This window comes from Passer montanus, unplaced genomic scaffold (genome assembly GCF_014805655.1).
Source record: "Passer montanus isolate IOZ18808 unplaced genomic scaffold, ASM1480565v1 scaffold15, whole genome shotgun sequence".
Taxonomy (NCBI): domain Eukaryota; kingdom Metazoa; phylum Chordata; class Aves; order Passeriformes; family Passeridae; genus Passer; species Passer montanus.
Window position 1 is genome coordinate 13,659,049 of NW_024362051.1, and position 20,817 is coordinate 13,679,865.

At 48.6% G+C, this 20,817-nt stretch overlaps 1 protein-coding gene across 1 annotated transcript; it reads left to right on the plus strand.

Moving 5' to 3' along the window:
* Positions 1–1,959: 1,959 nt before the first annotated feature.
* On the plus strand, positions 1,960–15,802 carry SLC26A2 (solute carrier family 26 member 2). The gene is made up of 3 exons (XM_039701758.1): positions 1,960–2,090; positions 7,168–7,785; positions 10,128–15,802. The coding sequence occupies exons 2-3, from the start codon at positions 7,180–7,182 to the stop codon at positions 11,622–11,624; spliced, it is 2,103 nt and encodes a 700-aa protein (XP_039557692.1). The 5' UTR covers positions 1,960–2,090; positions 7,168–7,179; the 3' UTR covers positions 11,625–15,802.
* Positions 15,803–20,817: the final 5,015 nt, after the last annotated feature.

The window sequence follows — 20,817 nt, forward strand, 5'->3', positions numbered from 1 at the left end:
AAGGAGAGTCAATAACTCATTTTTAACCACTTTCAGCACAACCCAGCCATCCTCCTGTGGAGCTGTACCCAGGGCACTGGGCAGAGAGGTGCCAGGAGGACAGCACTGAAGGCAGGAGGCTCCTTACTCAAGGCTGGGAGCCAGGTGGCACAAAGAGGCTGAGAGCCAGGGGACACCACAGGCTGCCTTTATCTGCTGGGTGATAACGCTGAGCTGGGAGCCTGGGAAAGACTGGGAAGAGCCAGGGAGAGCCACTGCCTGTGGGGTTTATGGACAGAGGGCTGATAACAGCATCACAGGCAGAGCAATGTGCCACCAGGGCACGGCAGGGCTGGACAGGAGCTGCTGGGCAAAAGGCGAGGAGGGAGGGCTGCCAGGGCTGCCAGGAGTACCTGCTCCGTGCAACAAAGCAATTTCCAGGGTTACTTTGCACTCTGACCAACTGCTCTGTGGAGATTTGATGTTCCAGAGATGATGTGGTGGTCTGGAGAGGCAGAGGGTTTGCCAGGCAGGCTGAGTGGGATGGGCAGATGGCACGTGCTGGTATTTGTGTGTCAGCAAGCCCCAGCTCCTTGGCAGGAGATTCTGGAGCGTGAGGAGCCCAGAGGCACATTTCTCCAAGGCCAAAGGTTCCCTCAGCACAGAAATATATTAACCATAAAGCTAAATATACCTCTAGAAGAGGAAGGCACTTGGAAATGAAATTATTTAATTACCTTAAATAATTGCTTGGATTTTTTCCACCTATTAAAAAAAAAAATCAGTATAAAAGTAAGAAGGAAAAAAAACGTCTTTTTTTTAGGTCCAGAAAAATGCTTGGGATTTTTTTCTTTTACTATCATGTTCCAAGAAGATATTATTTCCCTGTTCCTTCCATGAAGACATGATGTATTGGACGATCCAAGTTTTTCCACAGCCTGTGCTTCTAGAACAAGAATGAAAATGCTGGAACACCCATTGCTTGGGTTCGTGATTTTTTATTAGGATTCTGCAGAGTCCCTGCACAATAGGCTTGGAATGCTTTTGTCATAGATGTCACTCCTGCCAAGGATTTGCTCTGGTTGTCTTGAAGTCACCATATACTTCAAACTCAATCAAAACTCCAGTGGAAGTCCCCAAAGGGATTGGGAAGCCAGTCACTGATGCTTTTGACAATGGACAGTCAGGGGAGAGGGAGGGAGCTCTTCTATTTCCATTGCAATTGCCTGTTCTGGTTACCATGACATCTAATAGACCCTCGTGGAGAAGGGAAATGTTTTCCATGAAAATATTCAGTATTTCTACAGGAAGATTTACAGCATTTGCTTAACACTGAACTACAAGAGCATGAATTCTGCAGGCTTGAAGTTGGTTTCATTTGCTCCGTGTATTGATGGGGTTTTTTGACAGTTTGCATTCAAGGTTCCACCTGGAACGCAAATATTGGGCAATGTTTGACTTCAGATGAAACGTCTGCTTTTCTGTGTGAAGGGAGGGAAGGCAGACAGGGCTGGCCATGGCCCCTCCGACCTTGAACCTCCAGCCCAGAGACAAGAGCAGAGCACTCAACAGAAACCTGGGATTTTTAATAGCCACGTTGCCAAGGATCCTTCATCCTTCCCAGGTGTTAATGAATCCCACTCAGTTCAATGAATCCAGGTTTCATTCAATGAATCCCAGTGGTACCCCAGGGCACAAAGGGGCCAGAGAGTTCCACGCTTCCCCACCTGCACAAAGTTTAGTTTCACTTCACCTCACATTATCACCTCGCATTATCAACCCTATACTTCCAATTTAAAAGGGATCAGTGCAAGGTAAAGGACCAGGAGCAGCCTTTCCCGTCACTCCCCACCCGGAATCCCCTCGGAAGCGCCCCGGGCCCAGGGGTGGAAGGGGCGCGGCTCTGCCCGGCCCTCCCTGCCCGGAGCGGGGCGGCGCTGCGGGCCCCGCCGCGGGCGGGCGGTCCCTCCGTCTGTCCGTCCGTCCGGCACTCCGTCTGTCCGTCCGGCACTCCGTCTGTCCGGCACTCCGTCTGTCCGGCACTCCGTCTGTCCGTAACTCTGTCCGTCGGTCGGTCCCAGCCGCCCCAGGTCCCCGGGGAGCCGCGGGCGGTGAGTACCGAGGGAAGGGGGCGGGGGACAGCGCGGCCCGGCTCGGACCCTCCTGGGCTGCTGCTCGCAGGAGGAGAGGAAAATGCCCATGGGAGCCATAAGGAAGCTGGGTACAGGCAGCGGGACCCCGGGGCTGAAAGTGGATGTGGCGTGAAGAGCCGAGCTGTTGCTCTCACTTCCCTTCCGCTCTGCCGGGACCCTCGGTGCTGCCCTGGCTTCCGAGCGCTCAGAAAACCCGCGGGTTCGGGGCCGGCTTCTTCTTGCAGGCTTCTATTGATTTTATTCATTTTTTTAAAATTAAAACACGACAATAATTGCATTATCCAGCGCAGTCCCGGTGCGTTTCCATTGGGATCGGACGGTCTCTGCCAGCCCTGTGCATGCAGCCCAGCTGTGATGGGCAGTGTGCGATGCCCTGGGCTGAGCTGGCAGCTGCTGCCCGAGGAAATCCCTTTGGGCAGCTCTGCCTCAGCCCTGTGGATGCTGCCCGAGGAAATCCCTTTGGGCAGCTCTGCCTCAGCCCTGGGGATGCTGCCCGAGGAAATCCCTTCGGGCAGCTCTGCCTCAGCCCATCCTCAGTGCCCAGCGCAGCTGCTCGGTGTTCCACCTTCCCCTGCTAACAGAAAGGGTGGGAGAAGGGCCCTAACACAGGAATAACTTGCTGGAAGCCTTGGCAAACTCCCCCTGAGAAATCCGGGTGGGATGGAAGCTGCTGGAGGGATCTGCTCCGGGCAGGGCAGGGCAGGGCAGCCAACACGCTCAGCTGCCCTTGGGAGGTGACACAACTTCCCTGGAATAGCTGGCTGCCAGCAGGGATTCCATGGGATCTTCCCCAAAAATGCTGCTGCTACTGGAGGAAAGTGAGATCCCATATTTAGAGTAGGAGCAGCTCCCGTATTTCACAAAAGAGAGGTTTTATTGTCCAGCTTTGCAGGTTTTCCCACATGAGTGGAGGGCTGCTGGTTACTGTGACATAAAGCAATGCAGCTCTGTTTCCACATGTGTTCCTTAAACGTGGTTTTCATTATTCATGTTATTTTCAGTCCTTTGTTGAAGTAAATGTTTGTGGCTTGAATGTTTTGCTGGAGGATATGAAGGATTCTGTCCAATTCCAAGGTGCAGGCAGTGTTGTTCCAGTGCTTATCTTGGTGTTATCATGGTAATATTGAATTTCCTTGTTGCTCCACAACAGTAAAGACATTATTTGAGAAAGGTTGTTGTCCAACAAGAGAAAGGTCAAAGATTTAGTTGTCAGAATGATGTGATACACTTTCCTGTTGTATTCTTAAGGGGTGCATTTTCTAAGGGCCCAGCTCTGGTTCAGTTTGTGTGGAACTTGGATTTCTGATTCACCTTTACAATTATCCAGAAATTGTTCGTGTCTTTTAGATTATGGATTTATGCATTAGTTTTTAGTGCATGTAAATTCTCCTGTCTAGCAAGGGGTACATGAGGGTGGAGGGTGATCACATACAGTGAGAATTTAAATGTAGAAAAATAAGGAAAACTGAGATGGGTGTTGTAGAAAGAATACTTTTGAGTCAATTTCCACTCTGAAATGCTCACATCTGAAGTTTCACCTTGTAGTCGTTATTTCAGCAGATGAGTGAGCTTCACAATCCAGTTTTCTCTTACTCTCAAGGTCACTCTGGTGTGCCACAGACGAATGAAGTCCAAGCCAGCCCTGGGCTGCAGGTAGTGCTCCCCAAAAACAGAAGCCAGGCAGATGCTGCCACATCATGGGATCAGAAAGAAGGGCCCAAATGGGCTCCAGAAATAGCCTGGAGGTCTGATGACTTCTAGAGACTGCAGGACCTCCCTGTATCTTCATTTTATGGCAGTCAGTTGATAACAGATACTGGAAATTTCCTCAGGTCTGTCTTGTAGTTTTTTTTATCTTAAGTGAAGTTTGTCACAACGAGACACTCCCTGAAAGGCCACAAGGAGTGATAAAAGTGAATTCTGGGCTGTGTGTAAATAGCAGCTTTCAGAATAAAAACCACAGCAGCTCCTTTTTCATGTTATATGTACAGAACGTCCTTCAGTGTCCAAACCATGAACCAAAGGTGTTTTCTCAGGATTGGTTGTTTTTAACGTGTAAGAATAAAATCCAGTTTTATTAGACAAGCCAGGGCTAACGGTTACAAAATTGATACAGGGCAGCACTTTGAGGCAGAAGAGGGTGAAGTGAGTGTTGGAAATTGTATCATTTCCTACTGTCCTGACATGGCAAGGGGCAGGGACTGTGTGCTGAAAGGTCCTTTTCATGCCACGGAGAGAAAGCTGTCATGCAAGTCAGCACAAAGAGCCAGTATGTGCTCAGAGCTCTGGAGCCAAAAAGGTTTTTACTTAGAACATTTCCCTACTGTCTGGGCACGACTGAAACCCAGGCACCCCCTCCCATGCAAATGTTTTACAGCAGCACTAAACTGAGCTGTCTGGGGTTTATCTTGGCACATTTCAGGAAATTCCCAGGTTTGGGTGAGCTGCCTGCAAGTCCTAGAGGAGGGACAGAAGGAATCGAAAGAATTTGCATTACTGAAATCTTTACTAAAATCTCAGAAAACAAACTCATTGCTATACATAAAAAGTAGCCAGGCTTGATTTTTTTTTCCCTTCAGCTTTTGCAGCGTTGATTTGCTGAGCTTTGGGTGGGTGAGAAGCCTTTTGATTTGTAACTCTGTGCTGGTAAAACAAATAAAACTTCTTGAGCAAATACAGCTCCAAAACGTGCTTTTGCAAAGTAGAGCTGACACAGGCTTTGGTAATATTCCCTTGATTCTCACTGTGTATTTAGGGGGCTTGTGAGGGCTGTAAATCATCCCTGGGCACGATTTGCAGTCCTGTACAGGTGGGTGAGGTTGGAAACCTGCAGGGTAGGGGTGGGGGTCTCCTCCAGGTGTGATCCCTGTATCATCTTGAGCGTGTCCCTTCCTGCAGTGCAGGTTCTTCATTTAAAGATCCTGACTCTTCATGTGGCACTCATGCTCTGGGCTGGGGACAAGGTGGGCATCGAGCACAGCTTGGGCTGGGAGGGCTTTTCCAGCCTCCGTGATCCTGGGATATTACAGCAGGGAGGGACACAGCCCTGTCACACAGAAAATCCATCCCTGCTGGTTTGGGGTCTGCGTTTGGAGCCCTCCTTTCAGTACCAGCTCAGGCACAGCCAGCAAAGAGTGTTAGGTTTGGTTATTTGGGAGGGTGCAGGAGCTCACCCACCAAAGAGACGCTCCCTGTCTGGGTCTGTGCTGAATGGAAACTCCTTTGGGAGTCCCAGCATGGAGCAGGAGATGAAACAGAAACTCCTCCCTGCTATTTTCTGTGTGTTCACTTGAGGTATGTCTGCAGCTCCAGGAACAGGGACACCACGGTTGGATTATTGGGTGGAATTACTTTTTAATTAGTTCTAGAAGTCTCTGAGGAAGCCATTGTCAATATTAAGTTCTGTAGTTGGTTCTGCTCTTGTGGGTTCCTTCTGCTCAGGCTGTCCTAAGGCAGTAGGCACCACACAAAGTCAGTCACTCCTCTCATTTCTGCCTCCCATACCTTTGGGAAACTCACACTGCAGGGATGGCGGCAGGGAGTGTTTTAATCAGGAAATATTCCTGTACCAACAGGGCTGTCCAGCCCTGGCACAGCTGCCCAGGGAAGTGTGGAGTCCCCATCCCTGCAGGGATTTAAAAGACTCGTAGATGTGGCACCTGGGGACATGGGTTAGAGGAGGCCTTGGCACTGCTGGGAGTGGCTGGACTGGGTGAACTCAGGGATTTTCCAGCCTCAGTGACTCCACAGCTCTGTGATGCTGCAGCTGCCTGAGAAATGGTGATTAACTGGGCACATTCTGGGGCAGACTCAAGTGGCATCCTTAGCACTGCCAGTTCCAGTAGCAATTTATCAATTGGTACAATTAATTCAGGCCGATTGGACAATTAATTGGGCAATTAATTCAGCAGTGAGCGTTCATGGGCAGGAGTCTGGCTGGTGTTTGCACTGCACGGAGAGGGCATGAGCAGCACATCAAATCCACGTTGTCACTGGCACTCTGGGACTGCAGTGCAGAAGGGGAAGCCTGGCAGTGACACTTCTCAGGGTTCTCTTGCTGGGTCTCACCCCAGACCAGTGAGTTCCTGGCTGAAATGGCCTCCCTGTACTGGTGGTACCAGGTATTGGGGCTCAAGGAGTTTTCTGGAGAATTCTGGATGTTTTCTGCAGGTGGGAGAGCTGTCTAAGTGCTGGCAGTCACTTGGTGAGCTCAAGTTTCATTAGGGTTTGTCTCATCAAGAGTTTGCTCTTTGCCAGTCAGGCAGTATGTTCCCAGGGTTAAATTATTGATATAATTACCCTGTTTTACTGTGGTCAGTTTGGTCTAGAGCACCAGTTCCAGCAGAATTGTCCCACCTCCCTACCATTGTGCCCATTAATATGTTTTCCACTTCTGTGCATTATTTTGATCAGGTGCAATTTCCTTGTAAAACCAGTTTTGCAAAAGTGTGAAGTGGTTTTTTTTGCAGCATGTCATTGGCTGTAAAAAAGCCACTTCTTAGGTAAAAAACCTTTACAGTATTTGGCAGGTGAAATCACTGCATTAAAAAAAGAAAACCAAAAAACCAACCAACAAGAGCTGTAGACTGAGCTGTGCTTTGCTGGAAATGTCCCACTCGCAGTTAATTTCAGCAGCTGAGCTGGAGTGGCTGTGGCACTACAATAACCCCTCTGTCTGGCTTTGCAAGGTGGAACGGCTGCAGGCAGAGATTTTCTCAGGGAAGCTGCAGAAAGGCAGTGCTGCTGCATTCCTGTGCATTTCCCAGCCCTGCCAGCAGCAGGTGTATTCCACAGGATATCAGCTTCCCTCCTGGGAAGGGTCATTCCTTGCTTCACAGGGATGCAGTGGGGACGCTCCCTTGAGAAAATCTCATTTTCTTAATTCCCAAGCAAGCTGAGAGGTTCCCACTTTGCTTGGAAATTGCTTTCTCTCTGCTGAACTGAGAGTTTCAGCCCTTGCTTTTTACAAATGCTGTGCTCAAGTCTCACATTGTACATTCATTTTTGGTTTAATGCTCTTTCTCTGTGTTTTCAGTGAGTCCTGCTGATGGCAGCGATGGCAGAGACCAACCATATCCATGAAGTGATGGAAGGGCCAGAAGGAGATGATGCCAAGTGCAGTTTCCATCACACAATGTTCCTGGAACCCCAAGAGAAGAAGAGGAACATGAAGGCTCTGCTGGTTAAGCGAGCCAAGGAAACTTGCAGCTGCACCCCGGCCAAAATGAAAGATTGTGTTTTGGGGTTCTTCCCCATCTTACAGTGGCTTCCCAAATACAAGCCCAGGGAGTACCTCCTGGGGGATGTAATGTCTGGTGTGATCGTGGGGGTCCTGCTGGTCCCACAGTCCATTGCCTACTCCCTCCTGGCAGGGCTGGAGCCCATTTATGGCCTTTACACCTCCTTTTTCTCCTGCATCATCTACTGCATCTTCGGCACCTCGCGCCACATCTCCGTCAGCATCTTCGGCGTGGTGTGCCTGATGCTGGGCCAGGTGGTGGACAGGGAGGTGGAGAGGGCTGGCTACCAGCTGGAGCCAGGCCTGGAGGGGCTGGGGAATGGCACCAGCAATGGGACAGAGCTGCTCTGTGACAGGGGCTGCTACGCCATGGCCGTGGCTGCCACCGTCACCTTCATCTCGGGGGTGTACCAGGTAAGGGCGGCTGGGGCTGCTCCACGCCTCTGCTGCCTTGGCTTTTGGGTTTTTTCTTTTTTAATGCAGTGGTTTTGCCTGCCAGGTCCTGTGAAGGTTTGTTACCTAAGAAGTGGCTTTTTTACAGTTGCAATTGGGTTTTGGGTTTTTTGTTTTTTAATGCAGTGGTTTTGCCTGCCAGATCCTGTGAAGGTTTGTTACCTAAGAAGTGGCTTTTTTACAGTTGCAAAAAAAAAAAAAGCACTTCACACTTTGGCAGAACTGGTTTTACAAGGAAATTGCACCTGATCACAATAATGCACAGAGGTGGAACACATATTGATGGGCACAGTGATAGGGAGGGGGGACACTTCTGCTGGAGCTGTTGTTGGCCTTGTGTTAGAGATAGAAATGAGACTAGACATCTGATTTTTTATGCAGAATATTACATTTTTTATTACGGAGAGTTCATTTTTATATGGTATTAGAAGGTACTGTGAATATAATTGGTTAGTAATCTAGTGAAACTCAGTTCATTGGTTGGTAAGGGTTATTGTACATGTCTGTCAAACTTTTCTTGTTTTTTATCATTTACATATTTTCTTCTAGTATTCTAATATTCTTCTAATTTTCTTCTAATCTTCTCCTTCTATACTAATATTCTAATGAGATAGAATTCTTGTTTTGTAAGTACATCTCGGTTTTTTTCACAAGAATAGATTGTTATGCAAATTGATTTTCATTCTTAGAATTTGTTTCTCATGGAAACTCAACAGACTAACTGTTAGTTCAGTTAAAATAGTAATAAGGCCTGATTTTACAAGGCCTTCCTTTTGTAAAGTTTTACCTGCACCTCTGCTCACCACCTTCCTCACTGTGGCCTGAAGCTCTGTTTATTTTTTTGGCATTACACCCCATTTCATTGGGCCAAAACGTGGTGCATCAGCTCCTAATTCCAGTCCTTAATCATTTGCCTTTAACAAAGAAAAATTTGGACAGTAAAAGTATCTCCAGTTTCCTTTTATTTGTAAATGTGCTTTTAAAAATTTGCTGTTTGCCCATTTGAAGCCAAAACAGTGCTATTGCATGGAAAGGATTCTACTGAGAGGATACAGTATATTTTATATTTATATATCTCTACTTATTTTGTACAACTCACTGCTTGCCTAAATTAAAGCAGGTATCCTTGTTTTTAGAGTCTTATACATTAACCAGAATGGGATTGTTTTTAGCAGCACTGCAGAGCTGTGGTATTTGAGTTTGTGGGTTCACATTCATTTGTTCTCATCTGTCCAGGGTGACAGCCAATCAAAATTTACAGGAGGGGAACAAAACATGTTTGTGACACTTTAAAAGACAGGTTTTGGACACAACCTGGAACTTTTTGTACTGCAAGTTCTGTTGAGTTATTTCAGGAATATTCTGGGCCTCCCAGGCTATGCTGGATTTTGGGTTTCATCTTTCATCCCTGTGGGATGGGTGCAGTTTGTGAATTGCACTTAATAGTCTTTGCAAGTACAAATACAATAAGTTTCTTTATCTGAAGAAATCAGATTAGTTTATCTTCAGTCCCTCTGAATATTAGGCATATTCTCTACAGGCCAACACCCTCAAATTTTTTTTTTTTCAACAAAAATCACATATTCTTTGTAGCAGAAACTTTACATAAAAAGAAAATCTTCTCACAGCAGTTAATACTAACTAGGTAAGCTAATTATTATTGTTGTTTTACACTTAGAACAACCTTGAATTAATTTTATCAAGGTTATAAGGGAGCCTTTGAAAGCTGTGAGCTGATTTAGCCAGTCCAGGTTGCAAACCTGCCTTATCTTCAGTAATTCTTTGAGATTCTCATGGAGTTCCCAGTTATCTCTGGTTTTATGATCTGCAGCAGAGGAGTTTGCAGTTCATAGACTTTCTGAGTCAGAGGCACCAAACTTTCTGCAGTGCAAAGGACACTTGTCACCCCACAAGCTGTGGGTTTATTGCAGGCTCTGAACTCCAGTGCAAGGCAGACAAAGGCCACCAGGAAAGTTTTAGATCCTTGTGAAGTTCACAGAGTTTAGAGGAACTGCAAGAGAAATGGCAAAAGCAGGCAGTATGTCAAATGTGGGGTTTAGTTTTTTTCCTAGGTTTTCTTCTTTTCTTTTTTCCCCACCAGGGTAATTAGCAGAGCAAACAATAAGCATTTGTTCAGGGGATGAAGACCCCCAAAAAAGCCTGGTTTGAATACTGGAGACTTTCCTCCCTGCTCAGACCATGCCTCATCCTCCAGGGCTGTGCACAATGTTGGGTTTTTTATCCGTTGACAAAATCTGTGGGATTTGTGTCCTGACATGTTGTGTGTGGTTGGTTCCTTCCAGGTGGCCATGGGTTTCTTCCAGGTGGGCTTTGTCTCCGTGTACCTCTCGGACTCTCTGCTGAGTGGGTTTGTCACGGGGGCCTCCATCACTGTCCTGACCTCACAAGTCAAGTACCTGCTGGGCCTGGACATTCCTCGGAGCGGCGGCGTGGGCTCCCTCATCACCACCTGGATAAACATCTTCAGGAACATCCACACCACCAACATCTGTGACCTCATCACCAGCTTCTTGTGCTTCCTGGTGCTCGTCCCAGCCAAAGAGCTCAACGAGCGCTTCAAATCCAAGCTCAAGGCTCCGGTTCCGGTGGAGCTCTTCGTGGTTGTGGCAGCCACTCTGGCGTCTCACTTTGGGAAGCTGAGAGAGACTTATGGCTCCAGCATTTCTGGCCACATCCCCACTGGGTTTCTGCCCCCGCGCCCTCCAGTCTGGAGCCTGATTCCCAGCGTGGCGTTGGATGCCATCCCCATTGCCATCATTGGCTTTGCCATCACCGTGTCCCTGTCGGAGATGTTTGCCAAGAAGCACGGCTACTCCGTGAGGGCCAACCAGGAGATGTACGCCATTGGCTTCTGCAACATCATTCCCTCCTTCTTCCACTGCTTCACCACCAGCGCGGCCCTCGCCAAGACCCTGGTCAAGGAGTCCACGGGCTGCAGGACGCAGATGTCCGGCATGGTGACCAGTCTGGTGATCCTCCTGGTCCTCCTGGTGATCGCCCCTCTGTTCTACTCCCTGCAGAAGTGCGTCCTCGCCGTCATAACCATCGTCAACCTCCGCGGGGCCCTGCGCAAGTTCAGGGACCTGCCCAAAATGTGGCACCTGAGCAGGGTGGACACGGTCATCTGGGGGGTCACCATGGCGGCCACGGCGCTCGTCAGCACCGAGATCGGGCTCCTGGTGGGGGTCTGCTTCTCCATGCTCTGCGTCATCTTCCGCACGCAGCGCCCCGAGGCGCCGCTGCTGGGCTGGGTGGCCGAGTCGGAGACCTACGAGTCCCTGTCTGCCTACAAGAACCTGCAAACCAAGCCCGGGGTTGTGGTGTTCCGCTTCGAGGCCCCCATCTACTACATCAACAAGGAGTGCTTCAAGTCCACCCTCTACAAGCAAACCGGGGTCAACCCCGTGTGGGTGAAGGCGGCCAAGAAGAAAGCAGAGAAGAGGAAGCTGAAGGAGAAGGAGGCGGGGTGTGGGGACAGGCAGGGCAGCGTCCCCGTGGGTTTGGGGTCGGAACCTGTGGGGTTTCACAGCATCGTGATCGACTGCTGCGCCGTGCAGTTCCTGGACACGGCCGGCATCCGCACGCTCAAGGAGGTCTGCAAGGACTACGGGGACATCGACGTCCACGTGCTGCTGGCCCAGTGCAACCCTTCTGTCAGGAGCTCCCTGCTCCGAGGGGAGTTCTTCAAGGAGGGGGAGGACCACCTGCTCTTCCACAGCGTGCACCAGGCCGTGGACTTTGCCCTGGGCACGCAGCGGCACGGTGCTCTGAAGAACTAGCTTGGAAAGAGGGAGATGGGAACAAGGCTGGGCCAACGTGTCTGTGTGTCTGTGAAATCAGTGTGTGTGTGCTCTGGTAGCAGGGCAGGGTGGTGCCAGCCCTGCAGGCTCCGGATTTACCTGCCTGGGGTGGTGATTCCATGGGAGGTGCCGAATGAAGGCGGTTCTTAACTTGATTGTGGCCAGTCTGCAGATCTTAAATTTCCGTGGCATTGTTCATCTCATGTCTCCTCTCTGGAGCTTTCTGTGTCTCAGTTCCACTCTGAAGTTGTGATCAAGCCTTTTTTGCCACCCTGTCCTTGTGGATGGGGTGGGATTTTGGAGTAGTCTGGACATCCTGTGCAGCTGAAGAATGAGGCAACTTGTTTCTCATCCCTCATTCTGGCATTGCCTTCCATCACCACGCCCTGGTGTTTGCCCAGGAAGGGCTGCCAGGGACTGTTTGCTCTGCTCTTTACTGGCCACTGCTTGAATTTACAACCTCCCTGAATTCCAGATAGAGAAATCAAATCTAAACATGCAGGAAGATATCTTAATGAATATCTTCGGCACCTCTGACCTGCAGAGGTTTTGGCACTGCCTCCTGGCTCAGCCAGGCCACAGGGACAAGGTTATCTCATTTCTCCACAGGCCTTCACCTGCCTGTGCCCATGGAAATGCTGCCTCTCCACCTTGATTTTAATGATTTATTTTTTTTCACAGATGACTCTTTAGAAGTCTGATTCATTCCTATGGTCAGTCAGTTGTTTTCCTAATATTTAGGAGCTCTTTAGAATTGTGAGCTTTAGATATGGAAAATATCTAGCTCTTTTAATTTTAACCAAAAAAGTCCCTTCTAGGCAGTTTTTTATGCCAGGTAGAGAGAATCACAGGCACCAAAGTGAAAAGGGACAAAGAGATGATCCAACATCTGCCAAATGTGTCCATGTCACACAGACTTTGTGCATGAATGCAGAATTTATTGGCCATAAACCCTTTCCTCTGTCCTGGACTTTATGCAATGGGAGTGCACAGACCATTGGAAAAGGAGCCAGGAAAATTCTTTCCTGGACTTTTTTCTTTTAACCAGGTCAGTATAAATAGAGCTTTTACTTTGATTTTAAATTCTGTGGAAGTGAAGAGTGCCTGTTCTTCATGCTAAAATACAAAGATGGGATTTTTTACTGCTTTCCTCACAGCAGTAGAATACAATTGTGAAGGCAGAATTGAGAGATTAACAGTTTTTCCCTGAATGCCAGCTATACACAGCACACATCCCTGGAAGAGGGTGCTTTCCTCCCAGAGGAGTTTACAGTCTGAATTTCAGGTGCTTCACAGCTTTTAAAAGGGAAGGGTGCTGTGATTAGACAATATTCTCATCCTTAAGAATTCAAAAATAATGAGTCAGAAGTAAAAAAAAAAAAGTGTAAAATCCACTATGAATTGTGAAATGTTTACTAAATAGAAAGAGATTTTGAGTTTCAACTGTTTTGTTGTTTGCTTTTTTTTGGTTTTTTTTCCTAAGCAAGGACCAGTAACTATTCTCCTCTTTCTGTGAAAGCTGAATGTCATGGATCACTTCACCCTGGGAGCCTCAGAGAAGGATGAGGCAGCAGGAAGATGAGTCCTTTCTGTGTTAACTGAATTTACTGCCTTTTTGAGGACCCAGAGCAGCTCAGAAGTGCTGGGGGAGGTGAGGGGTGGCTGCAGCACAGCTTGGAAAGGGAGAACCTCACTGATACCCACCCATTGCACCTCCTAGAGCTGGCACTGGTGAGGAAAACCCTCCCTGGGAAAAGTCTGCAGTGTTCAAACCCCACAGATGTTCTGCCTCAGCCCCGAGGCTTCTTTAGGAATGAGATGAATCCCAAATTCTGCTGAATTTTTCCTTTGCTGCCATAACCTCCTGCTGGAACATTTTCATTCTGGGCCGAGGATGCTTTGTGCAGGGTGGGGAGTTGTGGCCACGGAGTTGGCATTGCCAGGAGGATTGGGCTGAGCTGTGGAAGGGCAGTGGGCAGGGTTGCATTTTTGGGCAGTATTTCAGTTTTTAACCAAACCTGCTTTGTGTGCAGAGCCCCTGGGAGGGCAGGTTTGTCCAACCACAGTGCCATGGCCTGGGAGAGTCCCTTTGCAGCTCAGTTTGTTCACATGGTCAGAAAGAATCTCTGGAACTTTGAGCAACAGCCTCCATGCAGCTTTTTAATGCTGATTTTAACTCCTGTTTTGCCAGAGGGCAGAGCAGCACTGAAAGTGCTGACCATAAAGGACAGCACGTGGTGGTTGCAGATGTTTTATTTGTTAGTTATTTGCAAGTGTTCCTGCCTTTCTGCAGCTGCTTGTTCTCTCCCCTGAGGCATGGGCAGAACACAGGGAGGGGAGGAAGGAGCTGCTGCCCAGGACACTTCAGGGCAGGTGGGGCACCAGTGGGGCAGAAGGCAAATAAAAACTGCTCTGGCTGATTCTTTCCCCTTCCCCTCTCTCCCATGTTCTTTCCATGCTGCCCAGGTGGAGATTTTTTCACCTGTGACCATGTTTGTGTAACCAGATTCCAAATGGGAGTAAATAAATAACCTTTCTTTATTACAAGATGGGTTTGCAAATCCATTCCCGCCTGTGCCAGGAAGGGAAGAACAGCAATGTTCACTCCAAGAAGGACCCACTTCCTGCAGCTAGTGGGATGTGTGTTTGTGGCTCCTGGGTATTTATTTACATAAAAGCATAATAAAACAGCCATAAAATTATTTGTCAGATAATTAAATTAGATTATATTTAAAAGATGTGCTGGACATTACCTGGAGCAGGTTGCATTTGTCCTCAGTGCTGTTTGTGCAGCCTCCAAATTCCATTTCCAGCAAAACACAAGAAACTATTAAAATGCAACAGCAAAAGCAGCCAGGCAACCAAACAAAATACTTCTAATGTTCTTATTTAAAATTAATAAGTATCTATTAATGCATGCTGCCCTGGCTAAGTGGGAACTGAAATTAATGCCATTTGCCAGAGTTCAGTGCAATTGGGAGTTCTTGGGAATTAACTAAAGATTAAAGCTTATTATGGCTGGAATTTCTTACAACAGTGGGTTTCAGCCCTGTTCCTCTTAGGCCTGGAATTGTTTTTTAGCAGACATGAATCTGATTTGAGGGTACTGGTGAGCAGCACATTTTTTGTTTATGGACCCTTTAAAGTAATCCAATTTTATCTTTAGGAATTGGGGATCACTGATTGAAAACTTTTCCTCTGAAGCATTTGTTTCATAAAGGAATCCATATATTTATGTATTTGTATTTTGCTGCTGTGTGATGGATGCAGCAGCTGGATATCTCCAATAACGCTTTTGTGATATTCCTGGCCTGGCCTGGAAAGGGCTCTCCTGCTTTCTGCTGCTTTAAATGAACAGTGGTGGGCGTGGGCCAGGTTTTTAATGGGAAATCTGCCATGCTCACTGCTTCCTGTGCTCCCCCCATCCCCTGGATTTGTGGATTTGGGAAGAGGGTCCCTCAGAACGATTGGGTTTGGGTTTTCCACCAGCCTGGAGCAGGGATGTTCCTCCCAGGTGCAGCCCCAGAAGCCAGGCCAGACTGGAAGCTGGTACAAATCAGTTCAGCTCTATTCCCAAATGTCCCAATCAGCAATTATCAGTCTGAGTGAAGAATTAAGAGATCATTAGCACGTTCATTAATGACAACAACAGAGAGTTATGGATATGAACTCTCCGTCTCAGCTGTACTGGAAATCTCTTTAGCACTCTCCTGCTGAATGCCAGGCTCTGTTTTTCCCTCAAAATGTTTCATTGTCTGAGTGTTCTGACACCAAAACCGTTCTCAGGGAAAAGGAAAACACAATTCTTCTCCCTTGCTGTGCCTGTGTTGTGCCAAAGTGGAATGCAGAATGGAGATTGTTTACCCAAGGTGAGGATGTTTTGTTTCCTTGGCACTGTGTGTGTGTTGGGCTGTCACGAGAGCATCAGAGATGGTGCAGCTCTGTGCAGCTGGGAGCAAGAGTGAGTGCATGGCAGATTCAGTTTAGATTAAATGTCTGTAGATAGCATAATAAAGTCATTAATTAGCCTTCTGATAGTTGGAGTCAGATGCATCATTCTCTCTCCCTCACCAATGTTGGAGTTGTGTTTGATTTACAATACAGCACCCTCCTGTGCCCTGTGCCAGGGAGCAGCACCTCCTGTGCCCTGTGCCAGGGAGCAGCACCTCCTGGGCCAGGCTGAGTTCCTGAGCTGTGGAAATGGCCACGCTTGGTGCTGCTGGTGCTTTACAACAGGTGTAGTTACAGCACATGCAGCCTTGCAGGATTGCTGCCGTGTGTTTCGGTGGTCCTGGAGATAAATCAAGTTGTGCCAGGGAGGTTTTGGTTGGATTTTGGGAAAGGTTCTTCCCCCAGAGATTAAATGTCTGTAGATAGCATAATAAAGTCATTAATTAGCCTTCTGATAGTTGGAGTCAGATGCATCATTCTCTCTCCCTCACCAATGTTGGAGTTGTGTTTGATTTACAATACAGCACCCTCCTGTGCCCTGTGCCAGGGAGCAGCACCTCCTGTGCCAGGGAGCAGCACCTCCTGGGCCAGGCTGAGTTCCTGAGCTGTGGAAATGGCCACGCTTGGTGCTGCTGGTGCTTTACAACAGGTGTAGTTACAGCACATGCAGCCTTGCAGGATTGCTGCCGTGTGTTTCGGTGGTCCTGGAGATAAATCAAGTTGTGCCAGGGAGGTTTTGGTTGGATTTTGGGAAAGGTTCTTCCCCCAGAGGGTGCTGGCACTGCCCAGGCTCCCCAGGGATGGGCACAGCCAGAGCTCCAGGAGGGTTTGGAAAACCCTCCAGGGATGCCCAGGGTGGGATTTTGGGGCTGGATTTGGTGGTCCTTGTGGGTCCCTTCCCTTTGATTCTGTGATTCTGTCCCACGTTCTGTGGCTTGCTCAGGTCATGGCCAGGAGGAGCCAGAAAAAGCTGTGAGCAGCTGTGAGGGCAGTTCTGGGCAGTTCTGTGACTTTGTGTCTGCAACGGTGTCCTTGAGTCGTGGAGAAGGCTTTCCTGGCTCAGCCTTTACCTGAGGATGCCTTTCACCTCAGGGCACCTCTGTGCACAGGCTGCAGCTCTCGTGCAGCTGCCAGCAGAGCAGGAGGAGCGCTGGGTTCTGGGAATGCCTGCAGGAGCTTTCTCCTGAAAAGCAGAGAGCAGCAATGCCTCCAGCCAGCCCAGTCTGGCTCCCAGCTGAGGTGACCAGGCTCAGCCAGCAGCACACTGACCTGGGCAGCTTTGGGCTCTGCCTGACCTGGCATTAACTCTTCCTTGCCATCCCTGCTCCTGTGGGACCCCCAGCCCCATCTGCTGTCTCTGGGGGTGCTTGGGAGAGGTGTGCCAGGGCTCCAGCCTGCCCAGAGCTCACACAAACCTCTGAGACCTTTGGTACAGCTGCTGCAGCTCCTCCTCGTGAAGAGGCTTCATCACCCCTTGTCCCAAAGCTGCCACCACCCCCTGTGACAGCATCCCAGTGTTTGAGTGGTGTGTGAAATCTGGTGGAAGATCCAGTCCTGTCACAAGGCAGGAGATTACATTAGGCATTGGGAGAAAATTCTTTGCTGGGTGGGAAGATCATCTCATTCCAAACACCTTCCCAGGTGCTCCGAGCCCTGTCCAGCCTGGCCTTGGACACTTCAGGGATGGGGCAGCTGCTCTGGGCACCCTGTGCCAGGCCCTCGTCCCCTAAGGGTGCCAAACAGCCTGGCTGGGTGCCAGTGCAGCAGGAAACAGAAATGTGTCTCCAGGTTTTTACTGCCTGGACTCAGCTGAATCTGTTTGCAGAGCCTTTGCAGCCTTGCAGAGATGAGCTGGATAATCTGGAAAAGGGCACTGGGAATGTGCCATGCAGGGAAAAACACAGGGACAGCAACAAGGGACAGCAAAAGGAATTTTTTTTCCTCCTTGTTGCATAGAATGCTCCCCAAAGCCTCTATATGTGATGTGCTTGGCTCTTTTTTCCATCTTCCAGGAGTGAAAATGCTCTTTATTGCTGTTTATTGTTGTTCTCCTGGTCCCTCAGCCCCCAGGTGCAGTCCCAGGGGCAGGGGCACTTTTGGCTTCTCACTATTTGTGTTATCTTTGCCCTGCTGGGGCCCCTGACCATGAAACTGCCCTGCCAGGGAGCAGGGGATGTTTCCTGGGATGTGTTATCTCCTGCAGAAATGTAAATAATCCCTTTCCAGGAAACAGCTGCAGAGGTTCTGTTCAGCTTTTTGTCCTCGGGTGCTTCTGTTGTGTTTTGCCATCTCAGCAGTGGCATTTGTCTCCTTTTCCTTGTTTTTCCCTTAAAAAAGATGATGTTTTGCAGTAAATGCCTTTCAAGAGAAGCTGAACCAGCAGCCATCCAAAAATGCTGTCAGACCCCTCCCATCTGAAGGTAAGGAAAAGCATCTCTGTTCACCTGGCACCTTCACCTGGCACCTTCACCTGGCACCTTCACCTGGCACCTTCACCTGGCTCACTTCCTTTTTTGTTTTAAATAAAAATTGTGATCTAAGCCATGGGGAGCAGTGGGAGCAGCCATGTCCTAAGCCAGGCTGGCCCATGACCTGAGAGGCTTAAATAATGAGAAGCCAAATAATGTATTTATTGGCTTAAATAAAATACAATATTGTATTTATTGTATGCACAATATTGTATTTATTGTATACATAAATAATGTATTTACACAAATGTATTTACAAACCTTAAAGCAAACCAAACCCCTTTGTGCAGAGCACTTAAATCTGTTCCCAGGAAAACTGTCCTGTAAAACAGAAGGGATGCACTGACACAGCAGCACAAACTTCAGTTTGCTGCGTTTGCCTGTGCACAATGCCTGGATGGCAATCCCAGAGGCAGGAAATTCCATGGATTTTGCTCACTTTGGGCTAGAAAACAGCAAATGCCCCTCCTGCATTTCCTCGTGCCTGGAGCTTGTTGGCCCTGCTCTGTTTCTCTCCTGGCTGCAGCGTGGCAGAGATGGATGTTTCACTGCTCACACACCGTGCCAGGAATAAAAACTTTGGATTTCATGCTCTGGGAAGCAGGGGGGGTGTGTCAGTGCAGGCAGGGTCCTGTCTCCACCTGCATCGTCCAAAACCTTCTGTGCAGCCAGCCTTGGCCAGGATGGAGCTGAGCGTGGAGTGAGTTTATAGTGGCAATAAAGAGCAAGCCCTGAAGATGCTTTTGGAAACAAACTGTTTCAGCTGGGCTGACCTTGCATGGGGAGCATGCCTCAAGGTCACCTGGACTTCCCTGGTGGGTTTTTTTTTGTTGTTGTTGTTGTTTTTTTGGTGTTTTTTTTTTTTTTTTGTGATGCTTTTCCCACAGCGAACGTGAAGCTTTTGTATTTTCTGCCCTTGCCTCACCTCCCGCAGAAAAAGGAATTCCAGAGATGTGCACAGTGCCAGCAAGGGTGTTCTACAGCCCCTCTGCTGGGATGGAGGACGTGGAGTGGCCTCTCCTCAGTGCCCACAGCTGGGATTGCCACAGAGAAGCAGCGGGGACAAGGAGCTTGGGAACTGCAAAAAGTGTGGAATATCTTAAATTATAGAATATATTGAAATAGGTGTTTATTGTTGAGTACACAAAAGCAACTGGGAATTTGAACACAAGAAAGGGGAGGAAAAAGTTCCAAGGAAGGATGGCTTGGAGGCAGAAATCTTGGGGAGGGGGAAGAGCAGGGCTCTGTCAGGGCTCCCCAAGCTCTGTCAGGACATAAAGGAAATCTCAACAAATAAAAGAGCTCCAGAATATAGACATGAAGATGGAATTGGGAAGGAAAAGCAGCAGCAGGCTGGAGGCTGAAGGTAACCTAAATCCTGCCACAGGGGGGAAAAAATGCTTCACCCAATTTTGTGGTGGACAGGGCAGAGATCCAGAGCTGGATCTTCCTAAATAAGATCAAACCCAAGATGGATTTGGCTCTGCTGTGTTTCATCCCAGGGAACAATCAGACTTAAAAGTCCAGCCTGGCCAGCTCTTCAATGGCTGACTCATCACTTCTTCAGAGAATTTCAAGATGAAGGATTCATGGAGAAAATGGAAATTTGGGTCATTTTCTGGGGAAGAAGATGGAAAAAAGAAAATGAGTGAGTAGAGACCACATCATCCAGGCCAAGGCACAAACTGAGCTGTAAGTAGGAACAATTACAAAGTGCCTGAAAGGAAAGACAGAGTCTGTTACTGAGAGCAGGGGAAGGGAAAGGGGAACTCTCAGTGTTGCACCTGAAAATACATGAGCTGTGGAGGAATGGCAGAGAAAAAAAAGAGTTTATATAAATAGATAAAAAGATTGAGCAGCTGCCTCCCTACCATGTGCTCCCATTTTCTCCTGCTGCCAGAGAACACGGATGTTCCTTATTTATTTACTCCTAATTACTGAGATCCAGACTTCCCCTGATGAGATAAATGCAGCTCAGGATGCTGGTTTTCCCCTTCTCTTCCCTCAGGGTGTCTCCCCAGCATCTGCATCCAAACCCTGAGGACCTGCAGCTCTCCATCCCCAGCCCAGCCCCCTCTCCAAGGTGCTGTGTGGCAGGAATTCATCCAGCTGCACAGGGCATGGCACACCCAGCAAAATCTGGACTGGGTCAGTGGGAAAGAGGTGGAAAGGAAGGGGGCAGAGCAGGGGGAGTGTGTGCTCAGAGGTCTGGTGGAGGTTGCTGGCACAGCTGACAAGGGCAGAGCAGTTCCAGCTGGTATTTATGAGGCTGCTCTTTCCATTCAGGGGGATGGACAATCCTTTTTTCCTGGCTGCTGCTGCAATTGCTCACCTTTACCTACCAAATAATACCGCCCTGCTCTTTTCCCAGTTGTGTTTCTGCACAGCAAAGCCCCTTGGTATGTGTGCCAAAAGGCTCTGCAAAATGTGGATTGTGCAGATTGGACACATCCAAAGTTCTGCTGTCTCCCAGAAAGAACCTGAGTCACCACAGCTCTGCTCTCTGCTTCACAGAGCCTCTGTGGAGGAAAAACTACCAGGAAAGGAAAGTCATTCTGGAGCAGCTTTGTTCTTGGTTTTGGGCACAAAAGCTTGTCCAGAATAGCTGAAAACCTGAGCAGAGAAGCCCAGAGGAGCTGAGCTCGCCCAGTTCAGAGAGGGGCAGAGCAGGGAGGTTTCTTTCCATCATTGCCCTTGTTTAGCAAACACTTCTCCAGATCCAAGCAATCCCCTTATCTGGCAGGAGCACTTCT

Excerpts from the sequence above, each read along its gene's own strand:
- SLC26A2 (XM_039701758.1), top strand. The coding sequence starts at position 7,180 with ATGGCAGCGATGGCAGAGACCAACCATATCCATGAAGTGATGGAAGGG. Across the intron at positions 7,786-10,127 it reads TCATCTCGGGGGTGTACCAG|GTGGCCATGGGTTTCTTCCA; the intron begins GTAAGGGCGGCT and ends GGTTCCTTCCAG.